Source organism: Lipotes vexillifer, unplaced genomic scaffold, assembly GCF_000442215.2.
Source record: "Lipotes vexillifer unplaced genomic scaffold, Lipotes_vexillifer_v1.1 scaffold606, whole genome shotgun sequence".
Classification (NCBI taxonomy): Eukaryota; Metazoa; Chordata; class Mammalia; order Artiodactyla; family Lipotidae; genus Lipotes; species Lipotes vexillifer.
This window is the reverse complement of record NW_006780574.1, coordinates 812,760-838,383: the sequence shown is the minus strand read 5'-3', so window position 1 is coordinate 838,383 and position 25,624 is coordinate 812,760. Positions and strand designations below refer to the sequence as shown.

General features: G+C 35.2%; 1 protein-coding gene across 1 annotated transcript in view; it reads right to left on the bottom strand.

The window, feature by feature from the left end:
- LRP1B (LDL receptor related protein 1B) overlaps positions 1 to 25,624 on the bottom strand; it is a gene marked incomplete at its 5' end in the record, with an annotated part of 1,013,530 nt that overhangs the window by 331,823 nt on the left and 656,083 nt on the right. Inside the window, 2 exons of the mRNA XM_007453725.1 lie at positions 3,147 to 3,351; positions 6,787 to 6,976. Of these exons, the coding sequence (XP_007453787.1) occupies positions 3,147 to 3,351; positions 6,787 to 6,976 (395 nt within the window). The remainder of the gene's footprint in view (positions 1 to 3,146; positions 3,352 to 6,786; positions 6,977 to 25,624) is intronic.

Sequence of the window (25,624 nt, the reverse complement as noted above, 5' to 3'; positions counted from 1 at the left end):
AGGGGAACCATACAGGAGTGAGGAACAGACATAGTAGGAAACACACACACACATAAACAAAAGGCCCTGGTACAGAGAGATCGAATGAAGATTAGAATAAATGAACTGGTTACATGCAAGTTTTTCAGATAAGGAGCTCTTAGGTTCTGTGAGGATTTAAAAAGAAATCTGCTCCAAAAGGTATCCTTTGATTTCCAAGACTTCAACTCAAGTAGATAGGCACAAATCAAATTAATAATTGATATTGTTCACACTTTTGTACATGTAATTAAAAATATAAAACTGGGGAGTGAATGGATAGGGTATTAGACAAATTGGTCCACTTTTTCAACAGTTATCAGACAATAGAAGAGTTTTTAGTTTCTGAGACTTCTATAATATTATGCCATATCCCCAGAATATTTTTTTCAGAATAAGTAGTATTTCTTCCTCAGGAAATATTCTTTTTTAAAATCTTGAAACATAAGCCAGATTGCATATTTAACCTTTTCTAAAGATAATAGGAGATGACCTAGCTCCTCAGTTATACTCTCAGCCTCAAAATTCTACGCTTATATTAGTAATAGATTATGTAAACAGCTGATTGTTCATGAAAATAGGCAATTTAAAGTGTAATAAGTATTCAGAAATTCACGTCAATTAAAAAATGGAATTCAGGAACAGATAACAAGTTCTAGTTGTAAAATCATGACTAAAATATAGGAAACAATGGATATCACAAAGAGTATATAAGTTGGTGGTAAATTCAAGGTACCCATGGTCAACACTGGCAATAGAATCTGGAAAACCAGCAAAATAGTGAGATTCATGTAAGAACGTAATAAACATTGAAATATTTTCCCAATTTTTAGGCCCAACCAGAAATTTTGATGGTAAAGCTGATTTACTGGAGAAGAGGAAAAGGATTATGTAGTTCTAACTTTGAGACAAAATGGATCAATGTTGTATGGGGGAATACACCCGTATCCTTTAAAGTAATGTTCTCTACTCAACATTTTCATCTCTACAGGACAGAAATCTTTCTGTCCAGCTTTACTGGCATATAATTTACATATAACATTATGTAAGTTTAAAGTATAGAACATAATGATTTTATATATGTATATACTACAAAATGATTACCACAATAAGTTTAGTTAATATATCCATCACTTCACATAGTTACAATTTTTTTTTGGCGGTAAAAACTATAAAAATATACTCTCTTAGCAACTTCAAATGTACAATATAGCATTGTTAACTACAACCAGCCAGAAATTATCCTGGTTTAGACTAGGATGGGAAATGGAGAGCTGGAATCATAACTGTGCATATTTTTTTAATGTCAAAAGAAAGCCTTTGAATTATTTAGATCAGAGCTATCTGATTACTGGATCACCTTGAGTAGCTATAAGTATCATACATAACAGTAGACTGAGGAGGGAAAAGAAAACCATGTATATAAAAAATAAGTTAAAGTGGACAAAATGTTGTTAGGAGGAGTTACAGAAGCATTTTCTGTATTAGGCCATAATACAAAATAATACCATATCCAGGATAATGATTTTACCTATTTTTCAAAAGCATTACCCACTAAGTTCATTTAGGATTTCTTTGCTGTATTCTGAGGCATATATTTTCACACTATATCCTCATAATAACCCTGAAATTTAGGTAGAAAATTTGCATGTCGGAAAACTAGAATTCATAAAGACTAAGTAATTTGCCTTAGGTCACATGGCCTTTAACTGAAAAGATAGACCAAGAATTTAGGCAAAGAATTCTTTGATCAGAGTTATTACCTTTACCACAAACTGAACTCATCAGATCTTAGCTGATTATTTCAATTTCCCTTAAGCACTCAACAGTACTATATCACTGCTACTTGTAGTATCCACTCCACAATTAGATGAGGTGCCTATACTAGGATGTAAATCAATGCACTTGTTCCTTCTTCAAGAAACTCACACACACACACACACACACACACACACACATATCTATATATACACACATATATACATATAGGCAATATATGTATATGCAATATGCACATATATGTATATATACATTTAGTCAGTTGCCCTAAGATAAATATCTATGTTTCACTATATAATATAATGTGTGTATATATACATATTTAATATTATATATGTATGTAAGTGTAGATATATATATCTATATTAGATATAATATGTAGATATATACGTACAGGTATATACTCAATTGAATTAAACAGTGTGCTTAATGGTATAAATCAGGTGTTAGCAAATATGGCCTGCTGTTTGGTTGCCTGTTTCTGTAAATAAAGTTTTATTGAAATACTGCCACAGCTATTCATACGTATTCTCTATGTTGCTTTAATACCATAAGGCACTGTAATTGTGATAGAGAAAATATGGCCCATGAAGATGGTCCTTCCAGAAGCCCAGTGGAAGAGCTAAGAGCCTCAGGATCATTTTGGCATTCAAGCATGCACTGGTGAAGAGGGGCTGGGGTAGATTCCTCCAGTGGTTTAACAACCCAGATCTTACCCTTCTGAACCCTGAGTTTTCCCAGTTGCCAAGGGTCACCATCCTCATAAGATAAGGTGAGGCACTGGACGTTCACCATTCTACAGGCCCTAAATATCTCCTGTAAATGTTCTCCAGGGGCAGCATAAAGACACTCCCATTAACATTTTATTTGGAATTCAGAGAAAAGAGACAGAGAATGAGCCTGTGAAAGGAATTCCACTCTTCTCTCTTCAAAGCTTCTGAGGTTGCTTTGAGGACACAAACACAGACAGATGATCATTTCATTACTTTCTAATGTTGTTTTATCCTAGGGCAACTAAGCAATTTCATTTCACATTTTAAAAAATTATAAATAACAATGAAGTTTACGCAAATCACTCTAATAATACCAATTCAATTCATAACTAGGAGAAAATCAGTTATTGTTTCTCCATAAGAGTTGGACTGTCTCCATGGTAGCAAATGCACTTAAAGTTTTCAAAATTTTATCTGCTGTTTTGTTTTTCACTGAACAGATTATTCAGTTGTATTGGTTCGAACAATTAGCTATTTTGAAATCCCTTAATATGCATATTTTAGGCACTATAAGCATGTATTTTCCAAATGTATCATTTTTCAAATCTATAATCAAGAAATTCTCAGTTAACTTACATGTCTCTGGGATCCATCATATTCACACCTTTCAATTTTTCCTAGGCTGCCATCTGAGAAATACAGCTTCTCTGCACGGTGGTCAATGGTGAGTCCATTTGGAGTGAGTATGTCTGTACTGACCACCACTTGAGCATTTTTCCCAATCAGAGTAGATCTCATGATACTTGGATGCTGCTCATTCCAGTTGGTCCAAAACATTAAACTAATTAAAATGAAAATTGCGACAATAGATTAAAATTTTCATTAACAGTAACATTAGTAGAAACATGGCAATGTCAAATTATTTAAAAAGAAGCAAAATTATTTATCTCATATTCTATGACCCTTGAGGAAGTTTTAGTAATAAGGGGAAATATGTATATTATAGTTGCATATATATTTTTCTCAGTTTCTTAAATGACCTGGAAAATATTTCTGAAAAACAATTATCTCTCAAATAGTAATTTAATTAATTTGAATCAGTTTGATACATAGTAAAGATTTATTTTAATCAGGGACAAAAATAGTTATTTTAAATTTTCTATGAACTGCAAATATACTCTAACTTATTATTATAATGCTTCAGCAGATCCTGTGTTGTTATCATTTTGGACATCATTCTTAACCTAACAATATTTCTCTCCTTCAGTTGGTGAAAATCAAAATCTCTCTCTCCTTCTAGGTTTGCTTTTTAAATTCTGCATTCTTCTCTGTATATGTTTTAGAGCAATTACTAAACTCCTATATTTCTTTAATGTCTTTTTTCCCTCCTCTGTTTATCAGTGTGATTTTTCTATAAATTACAGTGCTGTTTCTAGAATTCCAGGGGTCACTCTCAAATCCTTAAACATAGTATGTGTTACTTACAGATTTTCTAGAATATTTTAAATCAGTGTTTGTCAAACTATTCTTTGAAGAAGGCCTAGGAGTCTATGGAAGCCTTTAAACGTCACTAGAAGAGTGGAGAGGCTATAGGGTTCCAGTCTCCAAGGCCTGCTTTTACTGAAACAGGTCTTCTTTCTTCCCCTTTATATTTAGGAGTATCCCTAAGAGTTTATTTGAAGATCAGTTTTTGAAGTGAAGAAAAGAAGAAAAGAATGGAGGGAGGGGGAGGGAGGAAGGGGAGAAGGAAGGAAAAAGGGAGGAAGGGAGAGAGGGAAGAAAGAAAGGAAGAAGGGAAGGAGGGAGGCTGACAGGCAGGCAGCTATATTAATTTGAAAAAATATGTTTAATAAATACAAAGAAAAACTAATTGGAATAATATGTCATATTTACAGCAAGATTGCATATATCATTCCTATGTAAAGACATGTAAAGACAATGTAGGCTTATAGCCAACATAATTATTCAATATATGGTTTTTGAGTATTATGCAAAAACTTATTACTAGACAATACTCAACTTCACACACACAAAAACACCTTTCTACTTGCTAATTTAAAAAAATAACCCCCACCAATTAGGGAAAGCTGGGTCATCTATGCTCTTTATTAAAATACTTCATAGCATTTTAATCTATTCTATGGAACATAAAAGTGTTTTAAGTGAGAAAGTGTCAAAATAGTTTGTCCTATGAATCAGCAAATTTGCCAAAAAAAAAAAAAATGGCATTCCACTTTCTTAAATCATGCAGTAGTTTTAACCACATCTTGTAACTTTTAAAATGAAAAATTTAGTTTAAAAAGTTATCCAGGGCTTCCCTGGTAGCGCAGTGGTTGAGAGTCCGCCTGCCGATGCAGGGGACACGGATTCGTGTCCCGGTCCGAGAAGATCCACATGCCACGGAGCGGCTGGCCCCGTGAGCCACGGCCGCTGAGCCAGTGCATCTGAAGCCTGTGCTCCACAACGGGAGAGGCCACAACAGTGAGAGGCCCGTGTACCGCAAAAAAAAAAGTTATCCAAATAATATGAGGAATTAAATACACAATTTATTTGCAATATTTTTCTAGATTGTGGGTTTTAGAATTACAGAATTTCCAAGGTATTAGTACTTCTTTAATTTCACCCTTTCACATATAAGAAAACAGAGGCCAGAGAGCTTGAATATTAGTTATAGTTACAGAGCCAAGTTTTGAACTCAAGTAGTCTTTCATCTAGAAATTGATTTGATTTTAAAATTTCTGTTAATCAACTAACATATGAAAGTGATTTGAAGGTGTCATTAATATGTTTAATGATAAAAATATTTTTATACTTTAAACTTTAATTACATATAATTTTCCAATTAAAATACTTTAGTGTGTTTAAATCTAATTTACAGTTCACCATATATAAGATGAAAGTGTAATTTTAGCCTATGTGATAATTATAGGATAAAGCACTTATCAATTAAAATTAATCATGTATAATATCATCAGTGATCTCCCTCATGTTTACCTGAAAACTGTCTTATAAATTCCTTTGATCAACTTTAGGATATTTATTATTGTCCTAAGACTCTCCTGGTGGATCAGTGTAGCTGACTCAACAACAAGCCCTAGTGATAGGGCAGTGGTGTGAGCAGAACTAGCTCTGCCCAGGCATCTAGAGGCCTGTGTCCACCCGAACTAAGTAACCAAATCTGTGTGAGGAGTCAACCTTCTCTTCACCTGCATCTCTCAAATTTTAGAGTCTTAATTTATAAGTTCAATATGTTTAATTTAAGTAAAGTAAGTCAATTCTCATCTCTAGTTCTATAAGAGTATCCAGATTGAGTTATTCTCACACTGAGTAATGCATGTGCTCTTTTCTTCTCTCAAGTGGTCAGGGTTAGTGTTTATCAGTCATTGTTTTTTATTCTTCCATTTTTCTTCAACACACCTAAAATAAGTTCTTCTATTCCTGCTCAGTGAAACCAGATTGGTCTAATTTCTGTGTCCTTGTTTTGTTTAAGAGTAAAAGCACTTTCTAGTAGTTAACAAATATTCCTACCATATTGCATAAGAGTGAAACTCCATAGACATATTTGTTTTCTACTTAACCTGAGCTTCATTCTTCAGTTTTCATATAATTGCTTTCTTTATAGCATCCCCCAAAACATAACTTTTTTCTCATTTGTTTTACTTTTTATACATTTTATACTATAGCCTGAGCATTTTTTCTTGCCATGAATTCTTCATAAGTATTATTATAAATAAATACCTGCACAATATATCAACAAACCAATGTGGACCATGTAGACTATTGTCAAGTATCTAATGCTGAAATTATAGCTGCACACAAAGATCTATTGTTGTTATTTATTTCCTCTGTATTTCAATTGGACAGATCCCCAATTGTTAAAATTACTTAATTGAATTACAGAAACACCTTTTAGGTTTCAATACTTGTTAATAGTTTTATTTTTGTTTCAAATTTATCATTTCAATCAGTGATGCATTAATGTCTTTTACATATATGAAAAATGTCTATTCAATCACAGTATTGTCTCCATTTTCCCTTTCATCCTTTAATTTTGCTTTTACTGAATCTCTCATGGAGGTGATGCCTGGCATTTAAAGAGTTCAGATTTCAATTATCCACATTTATAATAAAAAACAGTCTTATAAAAAAGTTTTATGAATTGTGAAAAGAGAACTTCAAAGGAAATCTGTATTTTTAATGCTAATTCTCTTTAAAATTAATATAACTTTGATAGTCTTTGACTTATAATTATAATGAAGAAATACAAATTTCTTACTTTTGGCATTCATCTAGGGCTAGCACATGTGGATGGTCATCCTCTGACATGGCAATGATGGCTTCCCTATCAAATGCTCCAGGCCGAGTCTGGTCCACTGTGTGCCTGGTGATGGATGAGGTAGTGGAGCTGGTCCAGTACAGTGTATCCCAGGCTCTGTGATAGGCAAGTCCTTCAACAGAACCCACATCTGATGGGGGAAAGAAAAGAAAAAATTTATACTTTTATCTACAAAAGACTTGGCTTCTGAACAGAAAAAGCAAAAATATAATAATTATGATGCCTATATAATGCTACATAATGCCTACAATGACAGCAGATTACACACTGTAAAACTGAGCTGTTAACTGCTCATGGAGAATTTATACAAAAACATGCATTAAAGACAATATTCTTATCCAAAAAAACCTTAATTAAGTAATTGCCTTTTATTTAGGAAAATGGCGGCTCTCTTTTATTTTCATATTTTAGTTATTAATTTTCAAAAAGTATCCAGTGTGCAACAATTTAGTGATGCTTTTGAAAAATCATATGTCAGAGATACCATTTAAGTACAATCATAATGAGTTCTATCTTGATACTATATCTAGAGACATCAAGGAAAAACAAACACATCAAGAACTACAACAAAGTATCAAAAAGCCAAAATACATCTCTACACTTGCAACTATCAAACCATGGTAGAGAATGTTTTAATAAGTTAATGCAATGAATTTTTAAAATTCTATTCGACTAATGTGATACAAAAACAAAAGAAAATAAAATTAATTGTGAGCTAAGCCATGCTTTAAGGTTGACAGAAAAAGATAAATGGTAGTACCCATAAAAGTGACAATATGAAAAACAAAAGTAATTATTTCTTAAAATTGTGTTTCCAATCACTAGGATAACATAAGTGACTGGTTTATTTTTCATAGAGGTGCTTTGAGTACATCTTTAAGTATCCACCATATTATCTGTTTTTCTCAGAGTTAGTACTCTTAGCATATTTAATTTAAGAAAGAATATATATATATATATAACTTTGGCAGTCATCCTGAGAAATTAACATTATAACAGGCAGAGTCTTTCTACTGTTTTCTCTTAAGGAATCTCAGAAGAATTATTAAGCTCTTCTGAAAACAGGTAGATGAAAAGAGCTGTTTTTAGGTTTGAGATGGGTAAATGTTTACTTTGGTGGTCAGTAGGATTTAGTGGGAGAGCAAAACAATATTAAAACCTTTTGAACTACATTTCTTGAATGTTATTAAAATTTTGTCCTTTTGTTCTTTTTCTACATGCAACAGAGGAAAATCCACTAATAATAAAATTAATATCTGCCATTTATTGGATACTGTCTTTCTGCTAGGAATTGTGTAATTGATTTGCATATATCACTTTATGTGTAAATCTACTCTGTGAAGTTAGTTTTATTGTTCCTCTTTCCTAAGAAGAAAACTGAAACCTATGGTCACAGAACTAATAGTATTGAAGCAACATTTTTAACACAGGTCCATGTGCTTCCGTAAGCCTATATTCTTCAGCACCATTATTTAGAGATGGATTTATAGCAGCTATTGCTTATTCTCAATGTACATCAAGCTGGAACCAAACAAATGATTCATTAGATTCAACTTGTCTGACTCCGGGTGAATTGTATCACTAGTAAATTACCATGAATAACCTCTCACACAGTCAACAAAACTACTTATAAGAAATTAATGTGGGTGATTAGTATGGAAACCTAGGCCAGAGATGATGGAAGAAAACATTATAAAACACAATCATAATAAAATCCATTAAGCTTTGCTTATATGAATCATATGGTATTCCTATTTGAGGTGAGTAGGTGGGAGGTTGATAATGGTCAGAAGTATTTCAATTATTAATTAATAAATCATCTATTCCACTGTACTTTTAGCACTTTCATATCATTTCAGAAATGAAGCCAACTCTATTTGTATTATAAGCAACATTCCACTCTTTCATCATCCACAAATAGAATGAGAAATGGCATAGCTCTGAAAAAATCCAAGCAAATCAAAATTATTAATCCATCCTCATTTTGCCTCAAGTTCTTTTTTTTTTTTTTTGTGGCACGCGGGCCTCTCACTGCCGTGGCCTCTCCCGTTGCGGAGCACGCGCAGGCTCAGCGGCCATGGCTCACGGGCCCAGCTGCTCCGCGGCACGTGGGATCTTCGCGGACCGGGGCACGAACCCGTGTCCCCTGCATCGGCAGGCGGACTCTCAACCACTGCGCCACCAGGGAAACCCCCATCCTCATTTTGTATCTTCCCCTTCCACTGACTTTGACAGATCTTCTTCATGGCCAGTTTTTCCTGCCAAATCAGGAAGAAACCACTTGGTATTACCATTGAGATGAAGCAGATGCTTCTTTTCTATGGCTGACACAGTTCCAAGGTTACTAGAGTACATAATACATCTCACTGTCCAGGTATAATCTCTTTTGTTTTATTTTTTGCAATAGATGACAACCTGACAGTACACTTAATCATAATCTGGTGCTACATTTTAAAATATTTATCTCTTAAAAAGATATTTAGGGGACTTCCCTGGTGGCACAGTGGTTAAGAATCCGCCTGCCAATGCAGGCGACATGGGCTCGATCCCTAGTCCGGGAAGATCCCACATGCTACGGAGCAACTAAGCCCGTGTGCCACAACTACTGAGCCTGTGATCTAGAGCCTGCGAGCCACAGCTACTGAGCCTGTGTGCTGCAACTACTGAAGCCCGCGTGCCTAGGGCCCATGCTCCGCAACAAGAGAAGCCACCGCAATGAGAAGCCCGTGCACCGCAACGAAGAGTAGTCCCTGCTCGCTGCAACTAGAGAAAGCCCGCATGCAGCAATAAAAACCCAACACAGCCAAAAACAAATATAAATAAACTAATTTAAAAAAAGGTATTTAACTCCCTATAAAAATTGTATTTGTCATTAGCAAATGGCCAATTAAAATATAAACCACATACCACTATATATAAAATAGATAACCACAAAGACCTACTGTATAGCACAGGGAACTATACTCAATATTTTGTAATAATGTATAAGGGAAGAAAATCTGAAAAGGACTATATACATATATATTTTAAAATCATGAAAATATTAAATTTTAAAATCATGAGAATAGTTGAGATAACATAAAGACATTAATGTCTATTTTATGATAGACATTCCTTCATATTATCTGTTTTTCTCTGAGTTAGTACTCTTAGCATATTTAATTTAAGAAAGAATATATATATATAACTTTGGCAGGCATACTAAGAAATTAACATTATAACACGCATCATGTGATACGTGTGTGTGTGTGTGTGTGTGTGTGTGTGTGTGTGTGCATGTGCATAGACACTAAAGTTCCTTAATCAGTTGAACAGGTAAAATAAGTACTTTGAGTCACTGGTCCTGGCAGATAATTACGTAGTCTGAAAACTAAAGTAAAATGCCTATTTATTCCGTCAACCAGTCCTGAAATACTGAACATAGTAAATTAATACAGAGTTAACCCAAGGATGTAGAATACAGCATTGGAACTGAAGGACGCAGAATAGGCATAAGTCAGAAAGTAACTACTACGGTGCTATTTTGGCAGGTAGCCAAGGACTTCATAGAGAAAACACCTTCATCTCATCACTGCTGAAGAATAGAAAACAGCTCCTTCCTGCCTGTTCAATGTTGTAAAGCCAGGATAAGAGTCTACAAAATGGGAAAGCCAGTGAAGTATTCTTGGGAGGGAGTCACATGTACAAAACATTGCCAGTCATCTGGCTGGAATAACCATCACAGATAAATTCTATCACAAAGATAACAGGAAATAATATTTATCCCAAGGGCATGCTACAACTGTAATGGCCTCCCTGTTGAAAGTATAATATTCTCTTATTCACTGGCTTATTTTCTAAAGCCAAAGAATATCAGAAAGTTTGTTGCTGGAAATTATGTCAATAGTATGAAGCATCTCAATCCTGTCTGGAGGATCTCAAGACCCAGAGAAGCAGGCTCAATTTACAACCCAGGTACGGAGCTTAAAATAAAAAGTTTCTGGACACGACATTCCACATATATCTTACTATATAGTTTCCAGAGAAACAAGATTCTGGGTCCAGTTCACACTCCAGACCTGATGTTGAACTCTAGAGAGTTCACATAGCCTTGTTTTACTTTAAGCCCAACAAAATATTACTTAAATTTTGCCTAAACTCACCTTTTTCTAAAAATCCTCTTATAATTACTTTTCCTTCTCTTTTGGGATAGGGATGAGATAACCTACAGCTCTTCTGGTGTACAGTTTCCCTCATTACAATGAGCCAATATTTGATATGGCTAATCTACAGGTTTACTTGACAAAATCGAAACGACTTTCATCATAAAAATACTCAACAGGCTAGAAATAGAAGTTAATTTCCTCAAATTGATAAAATCAAACTATTAAAAACAAAACAAAACAAAACAAGGCTTATACCTTACTTAGCCATGAAAAAAATGAAAGTTTTCTCCCTAAGACTAGGAACAAGACAAGACAGTCTACTCTTGCCCCTCTATTCAGCACTGTATTGGAAATTCACTCAGGGTAATTGGGAAATTTTTTTAAATTAAAAAAAAAAAGATAGAAAAGGAAGGAATATCATCCAGATGGGAAAACAAGTAAAACCATCTCTTTTTGCAGATGATATACCCTTAGATATACAAAATCTTAAGCAATTCAGTAGAAAACTATTTGAATTATAAAAACAGTCAACCAGGTTGCAGGGTACAAAGCAACATACAAAATACAGTTGTATTTTTTATACAGTAGCAATGAATAATCAAAAAATGAAATTCAGAAGATAGTTCCATTTATAACAGCATTTAAAAGAGTAGAAAATATGACAGGCAAATAAAATTAGAAATAACTTTAGCAAAAGAATTATAATCTTAAAACTTCTACATGAAAAACTACAAAACATCACTGAAAATGGAAAATGGAAAAGTAACTTATGTTAATGACTGGAAGACAACGTTATTAAGATAGCAATAGTTTCCAAATAGATCTACAGATTCAATGTAATTCCTATCAAAATCCCAGATGGCTTTTTCCCAGAAATCAACAAACTGATCCTAAAATGCATATGAAAATCCAAGGGACTTAAAATAGCCAAAACAATCTTTTAAAAAGAAAAACAAAGTTAAAGGAGTCAAACTTTCTGATTTTAAAGTTACTACAAAGGTACAGTAGTCAAGATAGTGTGGTACTACCGTAAGGATAGACATATGGATCAGTGAAACAGAATCAATAGTCCAGAAATAAAGTCTTATTTTTATGGTAAATTGATTTTTGAAAAAGGTATCAGAAAAATTCAATGGTGAAAAAATAATCTCTTCAACAAATGGTTTACAGTGACTATATATCCACATTCAAAATGGTATGTCCTCATACCATACACACACATCCATTCAAAATGTATCTTAGACCTAAATGTAGAAGGTAAGCTACAAAACTCTTAGAATAAAATAGAGGAATACATCTTCATAAACGTGGGTTAGGCAAAGCCTTTTCAGACATGACACCAAATGCATAAATGACAAAAGAAATATAGATAAGTTGGACTTCATCAAAATTAAACACTTGTGTACTTCAAAAGACACCACCAAGAAAGTAAAAAGTAAACCCCCAGAATGGGAGAAAATATTTGCAAATTATTTATGTGATAATGGTCTTGTATCCAGAATACATAAAGAATTCTCACAATTCAATAATAAATTAACAACACAATGGAAAAAATGAGCAAATAATTTGAATAGATATTTCTCCAATGAAGGTATACAAATGACTGATAAGGACATGAAAAATGCTCAACATTATAAGCCATCAAAGAAATACAAATCAAAATCATACTTCAGATCCACTATGATGACTGTAATCAAAAAAGATAAGTTTTGACAAAGAAGTGGAGAAATTGGAACCCTCATACATTGCTGGTGGGAATGCAATATAGTACAGCTGCTTTGGAAAACAGTCTGGCAGTTTTCAAAAATTTAAACATATAGTTATTACATGATCTAGCAATTCCACTGTTACGTCTATCCAAGAAAAATGAAAACATATATCCACATGCACACAAATGTTCACTGCAGCTTTGTTCATAATAGCCAAAGGGAGAAACAGCCCAAATGTCAATCAACTGATAGATACAAGTGATTAACTAGATGGGTTATTTTTACTTTTCTAACTATTGAACTGGTGAATGGATTGCAATAGATTTCTATGCAGATTGCCTATTATAAATTAGACTTGCCACCCCTTTGTCTGGAGACTTTAGTCATTTTCAGGGTTCTTTTACCCACATTAATTTGTATTAATTAAATTGTATTAATTATTAATACAATAAAATGATTATCAAAAAGATCTTTTAGATATAGGCTTTTTAAAAATCTCCTCAGATTATTTAAGGTCATTAACAAATCACACACCGAGACTGACATGTACCAGTAAAGGGTACTGGCCAATGTCTGACCTGAACAAATGATATCCATTCAGACTGGCCCAGTAAAGACTGCCAAATATGTGGAATGTCAGCCCTGTTCAACCCTAATTACAGAAATAGCTTTTACCTGTAGACTCTGACCTAAATTTCTATGTTCTTAAATCCTTTAACTGTGAAAAAGCACATTTTTTATAGTCTAATTTACTAAAAACTAAACAAATTAAATATCTACATTACAGTCTAAAAATTTAAACAACGAACAGTTCTACTGGAAAAAACTTTTTTTTTTTTTGGTAATTAACCACCCAAACAATAGAGAATCTGCTGATAATTATTAGGAGTTCAGTAAGATGGCAGGCAATAAATAAATAAACCAAAACCCATAGTTCTATTATGTACAAAGTAACTAGCTAGATATATAATGGAAAGAAGATGTCAATCCAAGTAGCCACTAATGATGTGGGTTCCAGTGAATGAACATGTTAGGGAACCATGGACCGAAACCACCTGCCCTGGCCAGACACAATAATAACTGATTGCAGGAGTTACCTCACAACAGGAGGTCCTGATAAGGAACTCAGAACTAACAAGCTACCACTAGACAGAAGAATTTGGGAGGGGCCAAAAGGAAGGAGGAGACACCAGCCATAATATGTCCTGCCAACCTCTCAGAAACCTTCACACTGGAATCCACCTTGGCTGAGAGATGTGAGGGCCACCAGAAAGGACTGAATCAGACCAAATATGGGTATAAGCAAGATGACTGGCCAGAGACAATCTGGAAACTAACCCCATTACCATAAAACCTGAGACTGTGAGCCATGTGGCAGAGCAGTTCTCCTGGGTTCCCTTACCCTGCTGCTCTCCGCCACGGTGCTCCTTCCCAATAAAGTATTTTGCTTTGTCAGCATGTGTGTCTCCTTGGACAATTCATTTCCAAGTGTTAAAAAAGAGCCCACTCGGGCTTCCCTGGTGGCTCAGTAGTTGAGAGTCCGCCTGCCGATGCAGGGGACACGGGTTCGTGCCCCGGTCCGAGAAGATCCCACATGCCACGGAGCGGCTGGGCCCGTGAGCCATGGCCGCTGAGCCTGCGCGTCCGGAGCCTGTGCTCCGCAACGGGAGAGGCCACAACAGTGAGAGGCCTGCGTACCGCAAAAAAAAAAAAAAAAAAGAGCCCACTCTCGGGCCCTGGAAGGGGTCCCCTTCCTGCAACAAACATATCTATAAAACTGCATCACCCTTGACCATCTGAATTCGACTCTTCTTGTGCCCAAAGTATTGCAATAAAGCTACCTTTCATGAATGTGGATCCGTTAACTTCAGGCCCTCAGCCCTCTAACAAGAGGAAACCCAACCTCTCTGGAAGACTTTTTATTTTTGCAATCTATCTCTAACAAAGACAGGCTTTTACTATCATCCCAAAGGTTAATTCCCTAGAACTAGAGTATCTCAAATATTTCCATGTTAAAAGAGAGTCTTAGTTTTACACTGCATAACAAAAGAGGCCTATTTACTTCTCATTCCCAGAACAAAGGAACAATTTGCCCTAAGGGAGTATGGAAGCAAATTGAAACCACTTGAAGCTGTTAAGTAACACTGTATTTTTTTTTTCTTAATCTTACTCTTTGTGCTTTGGGTTTTTTTTTTCCAGATTTAGAAACATTCAAAGTCTGAATATCAACCTGAACTCCTGACTCAGCTGAAAATTATATTGACTCAGACAGGTCTCAACAAACGCCTCTATCTTGTGTCATCACTAATGTAAGCCAAGACATATAAGAGATGAAAAAATTGAGCATATGGGTAATTATAGTTGTGTCATTTTGTCACCAAGGCTATTGCCCCAGAATCATACCCCTGCCCCTCCTTCAAATGGAAACCAATTGCTCTTATCTAAGTTCCAGGGGGAAGCTGCAAAGAGAAAAACAAAAACTGATTATAACCAGCTAAGCCCCAAATAGTGGAAGATTTCATTTCCAGTAGACCTTGAGCCTCATTATATGGTCACTGTAAAACATTAGCATGCTAAATGACACACCCACTAGCATCGTGACAGATGCCAGTTGCCATGACAACAGGAAAAGCTCAAACAAGGACTGAAAAGGAGTGTTGCCTCTGTTCCTGTACAAACCACACCCCTGTTCTCAGATAAGTCATGAATATTCCTCCCTCTCTTTCCAAATCCCTCTTTTACCTCGACCCTCCTTGTATATGGTGTCTCAGCCCAAATTGAATTGAGAAGTTGATTTGCAAACTAAGTTCTCAATTCTCCATTCTCTACCACTGAATAAAAATTATGCTGTTCCAGTCCCAGCATCGGTTTTGTGATTAGCTGTGCAAATCCAAAAGAATCTCTCCAACAGAGACAAATGGACTCGGCCTCAGCTAGGACCCTGGCAAGGGTTCAGGCAACCAGTTCAGTAACAAATTCTTCAGGAGTAATTGGAGATAAGCACTGACTCAACCTAAATGAAGCCAACATTGGTATGCCAAGGGCTCCCAGGGAAGGGCAAAGACCCTATGGTTTCTAAAATCCTCAGTTATATCATACTTCATCCTCCAGGGCAAGGTGAGGAGATCTGATATGTACAGACTTTCTTTGAGAAATATAATTGCAAGGTGACTTGGAACTCATCCTCATTTCCTTTGTGAGAAAGTGAGGTAAGTCATCAGGCCAAAATCATAAACCAGAACATTCTTGAGAAAGAGGTGTATCTGCCCATCCTCAGGGGTCTGGGTAAGATCCATCATTTCCCTTAATGAATTCATATTCTGTAAAACAATCTCAACTTATAAACAATTCACTTATAAACATTTAGCATAGACAATAATTTCTTCATATGATATGAGAGAAATTAGGAAAGTTTTCTTACCCATACTAAGACCCTGGTAAACTTTCAAGTTTCTCTAAGTCCATTATTAGATATGTGTTCCCTTGGTTTAAAGCCTTTTCCAGGTGTTCTTGCTTTAAATACGCTTCAGAGGATAACTTCCTAAGTTAGTAATGATTAATGCTTTACAATGTATTATATTTTATTATTTTTAATGGGCCATAAAATGTAGACTTCCTTATGTAGAAGAAAAGATGATAAACAACTTCAAAAATACAGTCTGGAAAGAGGCATAGAAATGAGGGCTTTGGTAATCTAGAAATAGTACAAGTACAGTTGACCTTTGAACAACAGGGGTTTGAAATGCGCAAGTCCATTTATACCCAGATTTTCTTCACTATGTATTACAGTACTACAAAACCTGTGGTTGGTTGAATCTGTGTATGAACCACCTATACGAAGGAGAGAATGTAAAGTTATACGCATATTTTTGACTGCTCAGAGGGTTGGTACCACAACCCCCATGTTGTTTGACAACCATCTGTATAGGAGGATTCTTAACAGAAATGCAGTACTATACCCAGTTTACCAGCTATTCTTTGGTGATAAATTAGTAATTTCAAGAAAAAGTATTTGCTGTACATTTGTTGATTGTATGTGTTTATGTAAGTAATAAATATGGTGCATACAATTAATTGGACATACACACACACACACACACACACACACACACACACATGTTGCTTTTGATGATTTTATGATTCCCATTCCAGAATGGACAACAGCCCTGTAAACTGAATTCAGTCAAGAGGAGTTACAATGTTGTTGACTTCTGCACCAGAAATGTAACATTTTATCCAGCCATTAATGTATGCATTTCCTCCTTCTTCTCTTCCCCTTCTTCCTTCCCCCTTTCCTCCTCCTTTCTTCCTCTCCTTCTCTTCTTTTTCTTTCCTTCTTTTAATTTCCCCTTCCTTCTTCAGATATCTGGGCTAGCATTTCTGATAGCCTTTTTTTTCCCCCTACATCCCATTGTTTGGTTCTGATTCACAGTTTCACTTGCTCCTTCAGTATTCTCCCATGTCCTACAACCATTATCTCTTGTCTGATTCTGCCTTCTACCTAACACACACACACACACAAACACATATATTATAATAACCCTTTAATTTGCGGATTTCAGACCTTAATATCACTCTGACTTGAATACATGTCACCCTTTCTATGTCATTCTGATTCACAGCATAATTACCTGCATTAGCTTTATCTCTCCCTCTAATTGATGGACTTCTATGGAGTGGAGAAAATATTATTCCAGCCATCCCTTTGTTCCTCTGCAAGTTCCTGACATTTTGAAGCTACTGTATCAGCTGATTGGTCTTAAACTTATGAGACTCAGTACAAGCTAACATTTCATATTCTGTTGTCAAATTTGTTCCTTTACAATCATATATAAATAATGATCTAATATCAATGTATTTAAGCTACATACAAATAATTAAAATCGAGTAATTTTTTTCTAAATCACTACAATGCTTAGAACAAATAAGTGTAAGTAACAAATGAGTTTTGTTTTTAATAGCTTTAGATAATCAAAAACAATAATAAATTATCTTGATTTTTAGATACCAAGGCTCTTGTCCTTTTAAAAGGATTTCGTATATAACAGCTTGCCTCTTTCAGAAAAGCTGAAGTCATGTTTTTGGAGTATAGAACAACTAAGCAAAGACATAAAGCAACATGTGTATTTGAGGGAATATCTTTTCAATATTAATTAGAGGATGAAATTCTTCACAGAATAATATAAATCTGCATACTAATTTGACTTTAGATTTTAGAGCTATTGTTATCAGGAATCCAAGAAAAAGTAATGAGATTAACAGATTAATTAAGAGACTAATCTTTCAAAAATGTTTATGCATTATAACTGTACATTGCATGAAGACATTAACTATTTAAGAGTATAAATTATAGTATCAAGTGGATAAATTTAAGGGATCAATGTCATAATAATCCTCTTGTTATATATATATATATTACTTATGGGTCATTCCATTTTTAATATTTTAAATATACTATTTATTCTTTGATAAAAATACAAAGTTAGATGGAAAAAATAAAACTGTGGAATCAATTAAATTATTTGCAATATTTCCAGAGCAGTTGTTCTAATATTAGCGTTCATTCAGAAACATATCCTTTAGCTTCCCACCAAACCTACAAATCTATCTCAATTGTATCTCGTTCCCTCCTGTTGAGAAGTGTCTGTCTCCCTATAGAAAGGAAATCCACTACTTGTGCTCTGGATTATGCTGTCTTCTCTCTCTCCTTCTCAAGGATGTTGGTCATTTTGTTTTCTCTGCTCTTTCCTACAACATAAAGGCCTCCGTTTTATTGAATCATCTGACTTCTATTATAACAACTACACTGAAACTACTCTTTTCAAGATAACCCACTATTTCTCTACTGTTAAATCCAATGCACATTTTCTTCATCTTACCAAGTTACTTAGCAGATTTTCACTGTCTTCCTTCCTCTTGAAACCTTTTCAAAAGTTGTTTTGTTTGTGTTTTTTGGCATGCTCTCTCCTGTTTTTCTCATATCTCACTGGTATCTCCTTTCCAGTATCTTTGTTAGCAACCCCTCCGACCAACATCTAAATGTAGGTATTATCTAAGGTCCTCTTCTCTTTCTTTTCTACTCTGTTATCTCATTTATTCCCATGGAATTAAATACCATCTACATGCTTATATATTTCTTTTTCTTTGCCCTTTGTTTATTTCATAATCTATTGGAATGTTGTTATTTGTATTCTTTTTGTCTGTCACCCCACTATAATGCACAGAACAAGCAACTGAAATTATTTGTGGAATAAATACATGAATTTCTGCTACATTAATACACTGAAGGCAGTATCTGTATATTTATGCTTTAATTTTTATATGCCTAATTGTTAATTTGTTTTATGAGACCCAGAATATTGGAGAAGCATACAGGATAATAATTAAGAGCACAAACTCTGGGTTCAGATAATGGCTTTGCACTATCACTTTACAGTCTATATGCCCTGACCACGGACAATTCATTTATCTTTTCTGTATTTTCATCTCCTCTGTAATATGAGAATAATAATAGTATTAAATTATAAGACATTGGGATGATCATATGAGTTAACATGGGTAAAGTGTTTAAAACAGTGTCTAGCACAAAGGGCTTAATATATGTTGGCAATATTATTATTATTGCATTGCTCTACACAAGGCTATAGCCAATTATGCTTAACAATGTTGATGCTTTGTTGGATAAATTATCATCCCCATTTTTCCACAAGTGTAATACTAGAAATATTAGCTATTATAGGAGTGGGTTTTGAACTCTAAGAGGCTACAATCTGCATTTGTATATATAAGTCTCCCTTTATTAAAGAAGTTTAGCTCTAGTTTATTTATTCCTCATCCCTTGGAATAAGCTAAGCTATCCAAACCACTTACTGTATCTTTGACTCATTATTACTGGTAAGATGATAATGTAAATATTTGATAACCTCATAGATGGAAAAGTGATGGGACTATTAGAAAATTTAAATACTAGAAAATATTAAATTTTGATAACAATGTGAAAGAGACAAGGACAGAGATCTGTAAGGAAGAAATTAAAGACATAAATAGAGGTGATTTTTTTTTTTCAAATGGGCAATTAATGAAGCTGGAAAATAAAGAAAGCCCATTTCAGATGACAAGGATCAGAGAGAGAGAGAGAGAGAAAGGATCAATTCTTTATGGCCAGGTTTTGCAAAGAAAAAGGATGGAAATTCGTACTAGAACTAGAAAGGAACTTGAGAGATGGATAGAAACATTTGATCTCTAGGAAATTACAGAGTGTTTTGACATTCAACTCAATATGACGAGGTATTAGAAAATTTATTTCAATAAATGAAGATTATTCTCTGATCTTTTAAAACACGTGCTATATTCAGAATTTTATATTTGTTCCACACATATAATAAATTCATTACATAAAAACACTATATATTATACGTGCACACAATATTAAAATACCGTAATGTAAGAAAAAAACACTTGGCCTGCCAACTAAAAATATCAGTAAGAAAAATAAAGTCTCACCTTATAAGTTATTCCCACTGAAATGTGGTTTAAGTAATTAAAAAATTAAAATTTAAATTAAATTAAAATTAAAAATGTTTAAATGGAGTGGAAGTTATATAATCATAAACACACTTATCTAATATTTAAAGCAAAATAAAAAATGTTAAATTCCCTACAGATACCCCAATAGCAAATAATTATAATAAAGGGAATTATTTATTGAGTACTTACTGTGTGCTCAGCCCTGTAAAGAAGGAATACACAAAAAGGGGGACCCTAGAATCTACTAGAAGAAAATACCCTTTTTTATCACTAACATGCTATTAAGTGTTAAATTATGTGGTATAGATTATTAAGTATAAAAATTCAGGGAGTTACATGTGCTTATTCGAATAAGCTTACATCACCACATTTACCACATTCACTTCAGTTACACAGGCATTCATGTTAAAATATCTTCAATTTTCACCTACTCCCTAAAGCTAATCATTTGAGTCTATGCAACCTATTTTTTTTTAATATCATTACTGGAGCATAATTGCTTTAAAATGATGTGTTAGTTTCTGCTATATAACAAAGTGAATCAGCTATACATATACATATATCTCCATATCCCCTCCCTCTTGCATCTTCCTCCCACCCTCCCTATCCCACCCCTCTAGGTGGACACAAAGCACCTGAGCTGATCTCCCTGTGCTATGCGGCTGTTTCCCACTAGCTAGCTATTTTACATTTGGTAGTGTATATATGTACATGCCACTCTCTTACTTCATCCCAGCTTACCCTTCCCCATTCCTGTGTCCTCAAGTCCATTCTCTACGTCTGCATCTGTATTCCTGTCCTGCCCCTAGGTTCTTCAGAATCTTTTTTTTTTTAAGATTCCATATATATGTGTTAGCATACAGTATTTGTTTTTCTCTTTCTGACTTACTTCACTCTGTATGACAGACTCTAGATCCATCCACCTCACTACAAATAACTCAATTTCATTTCTTTTTATGGCTGAGTAATATTCCATTGTATATATGTGCCACATCTTTATCCATTCATCTGTCGATAAACACTTAGGTTGCTTCCATGTCCTGGCTATTGTAAATAGAACTGCAATGAACATTATGGTACATGACTCTTTTTGAATTATGGTCTTCTCAGGGTATATGCCCAGTAGTGGGATTGCTCAGTCCTATGGTAGCTCTATTTTTAGTTTTTTAAGGAACCTCCATACTGTTCTCCATAGTGGCTGTATCAATTTACATTCCCACCAACAGTGCAAGAGGGTTCCCTTTTCTCCACACCCTCCCCAGCATTTATTGTTTCTAGATTTTTTGATGATGGCCATTCTGACTGGTGTGAGATGATATCTCATTGTAGTTTTGATTTGCATTTCTCTAATGATTAATGATGTTGAGCATTCTTTCATGTGTTTGTTGGCAGTCTGTATATCTTCTTTGGAGAAATGTCTATTTAGGTCTTCTGCCCATTTTTGGATTGGGTTGTTTGTTTTTTTGATATTGAGCTGCATGAGCTGCTTGTATATTTTGGAGATTAATCCTTTGTCAGTATGTAACCTATTTTTAAAATTTCTATTTCTCACCAGCATTAGTGTCTGCATTCACCTCTGAGCAAAGTATTAAACCTCTCTATTTCCTCCCTTTATTTCCATCCTTATCATTTTTAGTCACCTAAAATTATTTATCAGAACTTTGGTTTACTTATCCTCACCATTTCTCAACTGCTACAACTTTCTCTACATCAGCACCAGCCCTGCGTTTCAACTTGGTTCTCATTCTTTTCCACCTGTTACCTTCTTGTCAGCATTTTCATGAAAACTGAAGTTAATAATTGTTTGCACCTCCAAGTTTGAGCACAAAAATCACTTTAATGATGTCGTTACTACTGGCGTCAGCTTTTATGCCTTTCTGGACCTCTCATCATAATTCCTCCAACGCTGTACTTCTCTTTCAGAAATGGAAGATTGTTAGAGGAAGGGACAGAATCATGGGCCAAATTCATCTGGTACAACTTTAGCTTAGCCTTTTGTTCTTCCTGACACATTTCAGTGTTGCCTTGGTGATTTATATGCCACTCTTCACAGTGTCTCATTCTCTTTTATTTCTTCCCATAATTCTCTCCTTGCTTGACTTTTATGATTATATACATTCTTGTCTCTCTCCCTATCTATTCCTATCCGCCCCCCCTAATCCCCATTATGAGTGTTCCCCAAGGCTCTTAGTGAATATAAGACAGCTTAGCAATAGAAGCATCTGAAGGATGACCCCTGACAAAGATTGTCTCCTAGCCATGTTCCTCTGAGCCCTTTTCTGGACTAAGCCTCAATCTGGGCCTACAGAAATGACAAACTCTCAGCACAAATGAGTTCATCTACACCCTGCCCCCCACATTAGAAAATTAAACAAACACTAACCTCTTTTCTAATAGCTCAAGGCAGCATCCCTAGGATGACCCTAGACCCCCTTAAAGTACCTGCATGAGAAAACTCAAAGCTGCTAAAAGAATCTACTGCTCTTTCCAGCCAACACTTGCTGATAGGTCCCTGCCCACCCTTTCTCAGAGCAGTTACTATAAAGAGCTTACAGTTGTGGATCCTTCCTCTGTCCCTTTTATTATACACATATCTCCTATAATTCAAGAGTGTCTTTCTCAAGGATCTGAAAGCTCTTCCTTTGAAATGTAATCATCAGGCAGATAGGAGCTCTGTCTCCCAGTCTCCATGGGAGAACAGAATCCTAACTTTGATAACTGCCAGTTAGCAGACACAGCTAGCCTAATCAAATTCACACTGACCCATCCTTTGTAATTTTTTTCTTCCCTTCCCTGTTTACTCCCCTCCTTACTGTCATTCTCCCTTTAAATCATTCAATCACCTCTGTACAAATCATAGTTGAGTTCAGTTCATGCTGAACCCTCTTCCTTACTGCAATAGTATATTACTAATTAAAATCTGTCCTTACCACTTTAACTAGTGTCCAGCTTTGTTTATCTTTGCTCCCCAAATTTCTATTGAGAATTCTACATACTTCTCTCTAACTCCATTTTCAGAAGAAAACTTAGGAGATTTACAGTGCTTCTTAACTCTATGGAGTAATCTTTTTCTCCTAATAGTATTATTTGCTCCTCAAAAGAAACCTCTTTATTATAGTTAAATAACTAGATAAACCACTTATAGGAAGTGTTGCAGAGCTGTCTTGAGTAGCATATTTGAGGTTAAAATAGATTGTCTGAATATCAGGTTTTTTGTTTTCATTTGTTGATAATAAGACCAGAGAGAGCTGAATTGCTTAGGAAAATAAAGTAGATTTCTCAGTGCTATGTGACAGAAGAGACGAAAATGTTATGAGGTGATAGCTAAAGAGAGAAATTTGGGGAAGGAAACACTAAGATCTTAATGGGAATTTCCTGTGTGGTGTTCAATGAAACCCCTGGTTTGCATGTTTCCATGAAATCCCCAATAAAATATCCACTTCTTATTTAGGCTTGTTCACTGGAAACCTTAGTAGGGATATGGACTCAAGGAGGATTCAGGGCAAGAGCTTAAAGCTGTGCTTGGAAATTCCAGCATGTCTGGGTTATGGTTATAGATTTAGATTATGTTCTTCTACCATTAGATACATTTTTTTTTTTAAAAAAAAGGATACCATATATGCACTTTTGAATGAAACTTTTCTCTAAGCAATCAAAGTAAAATAAAATGTGTGTCATAACATCCTTCTCCTAGTCCTCCAATCACCAATTCCATTTATCTTGAAAAAATGTCCTCAGAAAACTGTCTTCTCAACATGCCTTCCTTATATTAGGCTCTTCTCTCATCTCTTCTCACTTTACAATATTTGCCTATACTTCTATTTTCATACTTATTAAGCTGTATCATAATAATGTTAAGATCTATTTCTCTAACCATGTTGCAAGCACGTTAGTGATGACTTATTTATCTGAATAAGCACTGTCTTTCTGGGATTGACCACTTAAAATACAGAAATAGGCTTTATATGTCTTAATGACATTTGTATCTCCAGAACCTAGTGATGGTAGGTAATAAGTGTGTCTCATGTTTGTTGAATTCCCAAATAAAATGCTCAAAAATTACTTTTTAAATTAAGCATAGAGCAGTGCAGTGTGCGGGAGCTAATCTAATTTTTAAACTCTTCTTTACTAAGACATTCACTAAAAATAACCAAATTATGATTTAAAAATCACTCATCACAAAATTAAAATGATAAATGTATTAATAATGCCATTCCCTTGGCAATATTTTCTTTACATATTATCAAAAGTCAATAATAGGCTCTCATGTTCAGACACACTGATCTATTTAAAACAAAACTTTTTTGGGGAAAACAACATAAAACTGTGGTTTGGGACAGAATTACTTCGGAATTTGTTACTCGTACTATATTTTCTTTGTTCTCATGTCTAACCTTTCTCTCCCCTGATTCTATTTTTTTTCTTTCAAATATGAATGTGGCCACTGATTGCTCACAGAACATCCTCATGGCCCCTCTATTTCCCAACTGCTTGTAATTTAGCTGTATTGATATGATTAATTCTGGCACATAACTTCTGGTGATGAATGGGAAAGATGTGTATCATTTTTAAGTTAAAGCAGAGAAGAGCAGGATAAGTTCTCTACAGTTTTTCTTGCCCTGTCATGATCTTGGAAGCCACTTGACATGGTAGAGAGAATTGGAAGCAGTCTACATGGCTGAGTAACTTCATGAAGGAGGGCTGCCTCATGGAGTCCTCCAACTTGCCTCAGAGTTTGCATAAACCAGAAATAAATATAAATATGTTAAACTCTGCCTCCCTGCTGAAAAAAGGAATGTGCTACTGAAATAAACATTAAGAAAATTGTTTCCTTACCTAATCTTAAATGCTATCATAAAAGATTTTCATGCTTCAATACTGTCAGTTTAAATAATCTCTTTGTTCGGTCTACAGATGTTAGTCTGACAGTGTTCATTCTTTAAAAATCATTCTTTAATGCCAAAATTCCATTTCTAAATTGTAAATTCAGTCCAAGAATCAATATCTGGGACTACACAAACTGAAACCTAAGAATATACCCTTACAATCCATTTAAAGAATGATCTGATGATGGGCTTCCCTGGTGGCACAGTGGTTGAGAGTCCGCCTGCCAATTCAGGGGACGCGGGTTCGGGACGCGGGTTCGTGCCCCGGTCCGGGAAGATCCCACATGCCGTAGAGCGGCTGGGCCCGTGAGCCATGGCCGCTGAGCCTCCGCGTCTGGAGCCTGTGCTCCGCAACGGGAGACGCCACAACAGTGAGAGGCCCGCGTACCGCAAAACAAAAACAAAAACAAGGGGCTTCCCTGGTGGCGCAGTGCTTGAGAGTCCGCCTGCCGATGCAGGAGACGCGGGTTCGTGCCCCGTTTCGGGAAGATCCCACATGCCGCGGAGCGGC